The sequence below is a fragment of the Cydia fagiglandana genome, chromosome 18, assembly GCF_963556715.1.
Source record: "Cydia fagiglandana chromosome 18, ilCydFagi1.1, whole genome shotgun sequence".
Classification (NCBI taxonomy): Eukaryota; Metazoa; Arthropoda; class Insecta; order Lepidoptera; family Tortricidae; genus Cydia; species Cydia fagiglandana.
This window is the reverse complement of record NC_085949.1, coordinates 9440780-9450364: the sequence shown is the minus strand read 5'-3', so window position 1 is coordinate 9450364 and position 9585 is coordinate 9440780. Positions and strand designations below refer to the sequence as shown.

At 33.8% G+C, this 9585-nt stretch overlaps 3 protein-coding genes across 3 annotated transcripts in view; 2 read left to right on the top strand and 1 right to left on the bottom strand.

Annotated features, from left to right (window-relative positions):
* LOC134673527 (F-box only protein 11) overlaps nucleotides 1–9585 on the top strand; it is a 338938-nt gene that overhangs the window by 28561 nt on the left and 300792 nt on the right. The gene's annotated exons all lie outside the window — the stretch shown is intronic.
* On the top strand, nucleotides 830–4053 carry LOC134673483 (RAB6A-GEF complex partner protein 2). Its single transcript, XM_063531478.1, has 6 exons — nucleotides 830–1138; nucleotides 1213–1418; nucleotides 1645–1925; nucleotides 2541–2693; nucleotides 2984–3170; nucleotides 3636–4053. Exons 1-6 carry the CDS (start codon nucleotides 1017–1019, stop codon nucleotides 3842–3844), a joined length of 1158 nt encoding a protein of 385 aa, XP_063387548.1. The 5' UTR covers nucleotides 830–1016; the 3' UTR covers nucleotides 3845–4053.
* On the bottom strand, nucleotides 3993–8301 carry LOC134673484 (RRP15-like protein). Its single transcript, XM_063531479.1, has 4 exons — nucleotides 8114–8301; nucleotides 7673–8037; nucleotides 7096–7415; nucleotides 3993–4092 (listed from the first exon to the last, which is right to left on the bottom strand). Exons 1-4 carry the CDS (start codon nucleotides 8157–8159, stop codon nucleotides 4032–4034), a joined length of 792 nt encoding a protein of 263 aa, XP_063387549.1. The 5' UTR covers nucleotides 8160–8301; the 3' UTR covers nucleotides 3993–4031.

The following is a 9585-nucleotide window of genomic DNA, read 5'->3' as shown; positions in this document are numbered from 1 at the left end:
GTCAATTTAACATATATTTTTTTATAAAAGGTTTGCATGTTGATATTTACTTTAATTAAAAACAATAAAGTATTCTTTGTTTGACCTGATTAAATATAAAAATAAACATAATATTAAAGTAATATTTTTTGTTCAGTTTTGAACGAATCGAGTGATACCAATTTTGTCCATTTCCCATTAAAGTGGTAAAATGTAATTCTTGCAATTCGTATTTTGGTCTTGCCCCGCCACTGTACTGCTAACAGGAATTGTAAATTACATTACAAATTATCGTATATTAAATCCAAAATGATTGGCAATAGCCATTTGTGCTGCGAGAAGGCAAAAAGAAAAAAAAAACATTATTGGGTCAATCACAATATTATTTATGTAACACGAAAGAATATAAATGAAAAAAAAATGAACTAAAAAAATTCCTTACAAAATTATTGCCATGTTTAAGCTTTTTACGTCAATAATGTGAGCTACGAAGAAAGTTGCGCCCTCCTTTAATTTCTACTCTTTCATGTCGCACTGTAGTTGATATATTAAAATAATAAATTTAAAATAGTTTTATTCCACAAGTTAAACAACAAAACTTGAAGGAATAAGAATAGGAACGGATTTTTTGCAAAAGGAGCATTTTGCGATGGGACATGTAGACAAAAGATATTCTTTCGATTTATATTCATATTATGCGCTTTAACTATATTTTTACGCATGTTTAATAAATTAATAATCTCTTGAAGTTAAGGGAAATAAATAAACATTATATGGTAACCCGTTTTTATTCATCCGTCAATGTAGGTTGTCAAGTTGTCAAAATTTATTGCCAAGAAACGTCAACTGCTTCCTTAACTTTTCCTTTCCTCTTGGGAGTATTGGAATTTGAATACAAACCATTAGTATTAAATTTACGATATTAACAAGTACAAAACTAGTATAGACGCAGAAAAACGTGAATCCTTTTTATTGGCTGTCATACTTAATAATGTTTTAAGATATAACAATCCATGGAAATAGCTCACTAAATAAAAATGATTGAGCTTTCTGCTAAGTTAACAACTGGCACAGTTTACTTAGCTGGTGAGGCCCTGGAGTGTTGTATCACATTTTGTCATACAACACAACCAGAACACAGAAATTCCCAAAGCCACAGGTATGTTAAAATAAAAACAATAATTTTCCATTAAAATCACCTCTCACTTTTGTGTTCTAACATGAATTTTACAGTGATATTTTAGAGAACTTAGCATGGGGCTCCGCACAGATCCACTGTTTCTATTCTACATCTGGGAGCATGGCTGAAAAAACACCTACTGTTGAGAAGACTACATCTTTGGAGGTGACTTCGTGTGACATCGGTGATGTGATATTTCATACTAAGCCAAAGATATTATTCTGCGACTTGACTATTCCTCTTGGGGAGACTAAAACATGTAAGTATCATATTTAATAAATTTGCCAACACCCAAACCTGAAAATTAATTATGAGTATTCTTTGCATGAATGTTTTTTTATTTCAAACCAATAACCTCATCTAAAGAAACTGCATTAAATCCTCACCTATCAAGAATTGTTATAGAGTTTACTCCAGACACCAAACACATTAAAATCATATTGTTTACATATTTTAACTAATGCCTAACATATTTTGTTTTGTAGTTTGGTACAGAGAATCATTACCAATTGAAGCACCGCCATCTTACCGTGGCACAACAGTGAAATACTCTTACAAAGTCACAATAGCCACTCAAAAAGTGGGCTCTCACATCAAAATGGTCCGGATACCTTTCCGAGTGCTACCTATTAGTCCAATAATGAACATGCAAGACCTTGCCGCGCTTTGTGGGAATGAGACAACTGAGGAGCTGCAGCCAACAAACCCATTCTCTGAAGAGAGGAAGGTGGAAACACCATTGACTATGGCTTTGCAAGTATTGCAGGTATACTTTAATATTTCTTACTTTGCCCAAACAAATGAGGTACAGATTTAGGGCATAATTATTTTTTCCATCCTATTTTCACGGAAACTTACAAACATATCTTGTTATTTCAGTCAGTCTCAGTATAGAAAGTACTGAGGTCGACTGAAGTAGCTGCTACTTGCATGACAAAATAAATACGAATGATTCTGAGAAAATACAAAATACAATGGAAAACGATTATGCACAACATCTGTATCTACATAAATGTACCTATTGTAATACAATAAAATAGAAAATGAAGATTATAAAAAATAAAAAGAAACAGGCAAGAATCTAAATCTCTTTATTCTCTTTAATATGCTATAGTATTTTTCAAATAGCTTGGGTATGGTGACAGATATCATCTCCATACAATTTGCAAAATTGTATTGAGATTACATCTGTCACCATCCCCAAGCTGTTTGAAATACACTATAGTACTGTTACTCCAAAAAAATACCCATTTAGCTAGTCCGCTTTGTTCTTTTAATCATTTTAATTAATATGTTATTGTATTTTGTTATTTACTTGTTACTCTAGCTGGATACTACCAAGTACCAAGTGTCATAGTCAACATGTATTTATGTTCTCCAGAATCTCACAGCCCGGAGGAGTCCTAATTCATACATGATAACCAACTCTAAAGGTAAAGTGGGAAGATTCTGCCTATTCAAGTCTGCCTACAAGCTGGGTGAAGATATTGTTGGGACTTTCGATTTCTCAGTCGGAACTGTTACTTGTATGCAGGTAATTAAATAACTATAATATTTGAATCATCTCTTGGCCATAGATAGTTATTCAGAACAGAATAAGGCCTCAACTTTGTGAAGAGAGACAAGTTGCTTTCGTTTTGATTTTTGTTTCGAAACCATTACTATTTTGTACTATACTGAATGTTTTATGCCTGCTATATGGCATAGTACTATTTTGTGTAGTTCTGATAAAAAAAAAGTTTGATTCTATCATGATTTGTCACAGGGCAGTGTTTATTGTATGTGTTTTGCATTATTATGCAAAGTATTTTTTTTTTCTTGTAGGTATCAGTGTCTCTACAGCCTGAAGAAATAGTTAAATCGTCACCAGCTAAAGCTAATAATAACAAAGAAACTAGCAGCAGGTCAATGACCGTGGCAAGATATCATGAAGTTACTTTAGGTCTCACCCATTCAGAGTTAATATTACCCATTCCATTGCACATCACTCCTGCTTTTGAGGTTGATGAAGGTACGTGGTTACATCTTTTTTTGAAGCTTAACCCTTTAACCATTTGACATTCCTTTCTAGTCATTTGTTTTCGAACCGTAATTCTTACAGTAGAGATGCGTTTTTGTTTTAAGTATGATGGCAAGTATGTTGCCGCTACGGACTAAAGGGTACCACATCCAAATTCAGTGTCCATAGGAAACATCAATGACTTTGTGTCATAATCATAAATCACTAAATTTTAGCGTGAGACAGACAGAACCACACCAGTCTTACTAAACTTGTACACTTATTCTTATTATATGTACCTAAATTTATAATTGAGTTACAGGCTGTCTGGCTGCTTTTGGCGTAACATCATTAACATCCTATAAGTTATACATTGTACATTTAAATTGAAAGCTTCTCTTTCCTAAAGTACGCTTGACACATGCTAGATAATTATAAAATAATTTTAATGTTTGTCATCTATTTTTCGTTTTACAGTAACACTAAAATGGCGTCTACACTTCGAGTTTGTAACCACAAATGAAAAACTACTTCCCAATCCCGAAGATAAAGATTGGAATGCACCCTTAAATGTGCCCATTGAAACTATGGTCTGGAATCTCCCTGTCAAGATATATTCTACTTTGCCCAAACAAATCACACAGCATGTGGTGGGCAATGATGCTTACACAATGTATATAAAATAATTTAATATGAATAAATAAATTGAAAAATAATACAGGTAGTGCTAACACACAATTCCATTTTTTTTAATAATTGCTATTAGCTTTTATCCAAATAAATTGCAATGTACATAATTATAATTAAATTAGACAGTAAGAAATGATTTTATATTGATTATTTATTAATGTATTTACAATTAATGTAATAAAATCATTCATCTACTGACTCTTTATCCCAGTCTTTCATCTTGGCACCCATCATAAAGTCATCTCTGAAAAAAAAAGTTATGATAATATAGTAAAATCAGTTTGGTGTCACCATCAAAGTCAAAGTAAGTCATAAAGGTACAAGTTGAAACACATTGTCATGTGCTGTGTTAATTTTGAACATGATTGCAGAAGTGTAGTGTCACATGCAGTTGGTTCCGAGTAAGAGAGGCACTGATGTGCAGTTGAGCGATACATCAATTGGCAAGATATAGAAACCAATTGCATTGTGCCAAGATATGTTGTTTGCAGTTGTACAGTCAGCAGCAGATATACCTGAGCGGGCAAGGTGTCCAAGAAAACATATACACTTCAATCGTCACAAAAATAAGGACATCTTAGTTGTCATTTTCACTTAGGCTTTCAGTTCGTCACATATACCTTAACTTCTGAGTTTTTCTTTAACACATACACCCTTATTTAATCACAATGACAATAACGGTTAGAATGTCAGTGGTAACTAAGCGCTCAAATTCAAGCTGCTGTCATTAATACCTACGCGCACTGCCAATCACGTACGTCAGCAGCCAGGGTGCCACCAGTTGCTAAGCAGTTGTTATTTTAATGGTAACTAAGCATCAACATTTTATCTGTTTAACTTTAAAATAAATACTTTCGCAGCTATGAATTGACACCTCCTTTCTTAAAGAAGTATTTTATCGTTAAGTGTCAAACTTAGACAATAAATAAGTAGGTTCTACGAGAATGATCGGTTTTTTATTTTAACTGTCATATGCGGCTGTTCTTCCAAACCGTAGAGCATATTATATATGTTAATATATTTATTTAGCCCGCTTATTGTACTAAAATATACTATACAGGGTGGCCCATTTAGATCGGCCAGTATGGGAAAATCTGATACAATAAGATATATTATCATGCCGCGATCAGAAAGGGATTAGAAATGACAGATTTCCATACACTTACGTCTAAATCAATATGGATTGACAGCTATCTCAATCCCTTTTTAATTGCGATTCAGTAATACACCGATCTCTTCTTAGGAACCATGTCATCGATTTTAGTAACACGAAAAACTGCATTCGGGAATCGAACCCCGAACGTTTTGAAAAATAAAACTAAGACTATTTCTATTTAATATCGATTGTGTAGGTTTATTTAAGCTTAAATGTTACTATGAAATATGATGTCTGAAATTAATAAAATGCATTGTTTTCATATCCTTTAATTTAATTTAGTAAGTTTTCGAAGAGACCACCATTTTTAGGGTTCCGTAGCCAAATGGCAAAAAAACGGAACCCTTATAGATTCGTCATGTCTGCCTGTCTATCTGTCCGTCCGTATGTCACAGCCACTTTTTTCCGAAACTATAAGAACTATACTGTTGAAACTTGGTAAGTAGATGTATTCTGTGAACCGCTTTAAGATTTTCACGCAAAAATAGAAAAAAAAACAATAAATTTTGGGGGTTCCCCATACTTAGAACTGAAATTCAAAATTTTTTTTCATCATCGCGTATAGGACGTGTGGGGTATCTATGGATAGGTATTCAAAAATGATATTGAGGTTTCTAATATATATTTTTTTCTAAACTGAATAGTTTGCGCGAGAGACACTTCCAAAGTGGTAAAATGTGTGTCCTTCCCTGTGATTTCTAAAATAAGAGAATGATAAAACTAAAAAAAATATATGATGTACATTACTATGCAAACTTCCATCGAAAATTGGTTTGAACGAGATCTAGTTAGTAATAGTAGTAGTACTAGTAGTTTTTTTTTAATACGTCATAACATAACATCGTAAACCGCAATTTTATTGTTGCTTGCTGCTATGGAACCCTTCATGGGCTCGCACTTGGGCGCTTTTTTCCGCACAGGAGTAATCTAAGTACCACCCACTGCGAGTTCAAACCTATTACAACGTTCTGATAGAAAGTCGTACATACGCTACATGTGACATAGCTTCAAAAATTATATACATAGCATAAAACCAAAAGACACAAATTATGAAATTAATAATAGATATGAAACCCAAAAAAAATAAAAAGCTGTAATCTCTAGGTGCGTACGACTTAGATTTGAACCCGCGGTCTCTGCTTTGAAAAGCAAACGCCTTAGTAACAAGACCACAACGTGCCTTGACAATTGGCTCTAAATTCCGCTTCAGTTAGCTTTCGCTATATGTCATTCGTTTTGACGATTCTGTTAAAAGAAATAGTTTGCAGTAAGTTGACCGAGCGCTCCTGTCAAATGGTTGAAGGATAAAACGTGAGATGGATGTATGTGATGACAAGACTGTACTGCTTTCGATGATTGTCAAAACGCTTTACCTGAAATTAGCATGGCTATCTTTCATTCAATATTCGACCATACTTGTATGCTTTAAAGTCTATTTTTCCATATTGTTCAGATATATTTGACACGTTGACCGCTTAGATACCATTGGTTTTTTGACAGCTAAGGTATCAATGACTTGTTATAAGTGTAGAAATTAATGAATAGCGACTGTTAAGATATTTGTGACACGTTAAGCGCTCACAAGTAAATACTACTATGACAGCCAACAACTTTTTGACAGTTTAAACGTTTACCTCTCTTTGAGCACCTGGAGTGTATAGCGACTTCTGCTGCTGACTGTAACACATGGCCAGGTTCCAACTTGTACCTTAGCTTCTCAATAACAACAAATTGTAAACTGGTTCAGGAGGTGTTCAGGAGTAACTAAATAAGTGTTACTTCTTAAGGAATCTTCTTAAGTATAAACTGAAATAAATGTCATATACTAAGAAAAAGTGGCTAACGTCTCTGTGACCCCGGTGGCCGAGTGGTTCAGGCACCTGCCGCGATAGCAGAGGACGCTGGTTCGATTCCAGCCTGGGGCACTGGAGGCCTTGGCCACTTTTTCTTAGTATATGACATTTATTTCAGTTTATAATTTATATAGTAGTGTTTCTACTTGATAAAAACAAATTAAAATATTTCCTGGAAATAATTTAATTTGTTCAAATACTTCATTGTATCTTCTTAAGTGTTACTACTTTAAAATACCTTAATGCATTCCACCTAGGTTTCTCTTCCTCAGACTTCACTTCATTCTTGGGAGCTTTAGTCTCCTGATCCACAACTACTGATTTAGTCTGTCCCATGAGAGTATCTAAGAATGCTCTTTTGTCAAATTTCTTTAAGATTTTCTCCTTCTTAGCTTCAGATAGATCACTCCTGTCCATTTCCTTCTCTAATGTCTTCTGCTGATTTCTGACTGCATTAAACAGCTGCACAACGCCTTTAGTTGCAATCTTGTTTAATAACCTCTCTCTATCCTTTTCTAATATGTTGGGTTTTACTCTTATTGAGGGCTTTTCATTTTTCTGTAAAAAAAACGACTTCATTATAATATTTCTGCTAAATAGTATTATGCAGATATTGTTAATACTAAAAATAAATATTTAAGTCTGTTGTTGACTAGTAAGTAGTACTTTATGTTCAATTTGCAATCCTCACCAATAATTGATTTATTAAAAAAAAATGTTTGTTACTGACTGTACATGATGACAAGTACATAAGGTACTTAAAAAAAATTACTACTTTTTTCATATTAATTTATTAAAAATATATTTCCACTCACTTTCTTTTTAGGCGCTGGTTCTGAAGTGTCTGGATCCTCTTTCTTTAACACTGGCTTTTCTTCTTTAGTTTCCCCAATCACTTCAAATGCCGGTTTTTCTTCCTTTTCTACCTTTTCTGTTGCAGAGTACTTTTTAGCCCTTGACAATACCAAAGTTTTCTTATTTTTGGGTTTAGTGGCGCTGAGAATCTTTGATATGGAATCGCCCCAGCCTTTGTTGGTCATTACAGCATCTTCATCGTCACTGTTGTCTTCTCCTGAAGCAGAGTTCCCACTTTCTTCACCTGATGCTTCAATTTCCATCCCCTCTTCTTTCTCTGAAACTTCTGATGCTTGATCATCACTTGAAGTTTCATCGTCGGACACTAAAATATTAAGACATCATAGTTTAATTGTTGTCCTTCTAAAACATTTTTATAAAAGTGTGTAAGAAACATTTACCTGAAACTTTTAGTATTGGCTTCGACATTTCTGGAGCTACCACCATCGCACATTAAATGAGTATCAAGAATGGCTTATATTTTCAGCACTAAATTATTTATCTCTGCGTAAATAGGGATTAAGAAATGAAGAAATACATAAATAAATCCTATTTCACGTGTTCTGCACCAAAGTAAACCAACACGCCGTTTTGTTTTGACAGTTTTGACATTTAAGTTGATGTTGCCATATAACAAAATATACTTTCCGTTTCGCGACTGCGAATCTACCCATTATCTTGATGAAATCTTGGCTGAATATGTAATACAATAAATACATTTTCTTTAAAGTAATTTTTTTGTAGTTAAATTGTGTTACATTTTTCTAAACTTAAACCAAATAAATCTCGTTTAATAAAAGAAAATAATCATTATTGATTTGTTTCACGTGTAAAGAAACGTAAAAGATGTTTTTAAAAATATTCTACAGTGCCTCTACCATCAGTTGGCAGAGTATTTTTCACTTACACTCTGTGAATAAACGTGCCGTGAGTCACGTTTTACGTTTCTTTACGGTCTTATGTACCTAACTTCACTCCACTCCAAACGATGCTGTCCCTTTCTAAGTATATTAAAAAACAGAGCAAGAGTTATATCGGAGTTTTATACAGCGCCTCTAGGATTCACCTAAAGAACTAAATAACAAAATTGACACATTGTCACGTCTACGTAATTTACTATCTATGCATCTCGCTCTCGCATATTAGTGCAAATGAGATGCACAGAAAGTAATGTTACATATACTGATGGTAGCCGTGAATATGGAGGGTAGAGGTAAGGAGAATCCTTTATGACTTTATGAGAAAACTCCTTTATGGGAGAATATTTGCAAAAACTGGGCACGCTGTCAGCTATTATAATTTTTCTAAATCTCTCCAGAGTAGCCAAAAAAAGAAAACCCATAAACCTAGTTTTTCATTGTATCAATACCGTACTAAAAATCATGGGGAATGGAAGATACTCGTATTTACAAGTGGAAAAACGTTTTCTCTTTTTGTATGGACGATTACGTAGTATACTTCCCTCTTAAGGTTTTTGACGGACACTTTTTCATTATTAATTACATGGAGATTGTATTCCTTACCTCTACCATCCACTAAGAGCATTTAGAAGGGAGATGTCATCGCTGTCATTTTCTTTACAAAACAGTCTGCCGATTTTTGCGGGGGAGGGGACGTCAAATGTATTGCTATTCCTACATGATTTGTACGTAACGTACAAATAGCCATGTCAGTCCATACAAAAGTTTGCACAATTGTGCAAGTTTTTCGGCAGAGGGGTAAGTAATAATGTCAGGAAAAAAATAAAGAGTATACCTACGAGACTACTACGACTATGATATTTGATTTATTCGGTTGTCAATATAAAACAAATGTAGGTGTTCTTTCTTCTCGTATGAGACGCCATTACTATGTAATCTTGCTTGAGATTAAT

Bases quoted from the DNA above. Each gene is read 5' to 3' on its own strand.
- LOC134673483 (XM_063531478.1), top strand. From the start codon at position 1,017: ATGATTGAGCTTTCTGCTAAGTTAACAACTGGCACAGTTTACTTAGCT. The intron at 1,926-2,540 runs GTATACTTTAAT...TATGTTCTCCAG, and splicing joins TGGCTTTGCAAGTATTGCAG to AATCTCACAGCCCGGAGGAG. The intron at 3,171-3,635 runs GTACGTGGTTAC...TTCGTTTTACAG, and splicing joins TGCTTTTGAGGTTGATGAAG to TAACACTAAAATGGCGTCTA.
- LOC134673484 (XM_063531479.1), bottom strand. From the start codon at position 8,159: ATGGTGGTAGCTCCAGAAATGTCGAAGCCAATACTAAAAGTTTCAG. The intron at 8,038-8,113 runs GTAAATGTTTCT...TTAATATTTTAG, and splicing joins GCCAATACTAAAAGTTTCAG to TGTCCGACGATGAAACTTCA. The intron at 4,093-7,095 runs GTATTTTAAAGT...TTTTTTTTTCAG, and splicing joins CCTAGGTGGAATGCATTAAG to AGATGACTTTATGATGGGTG.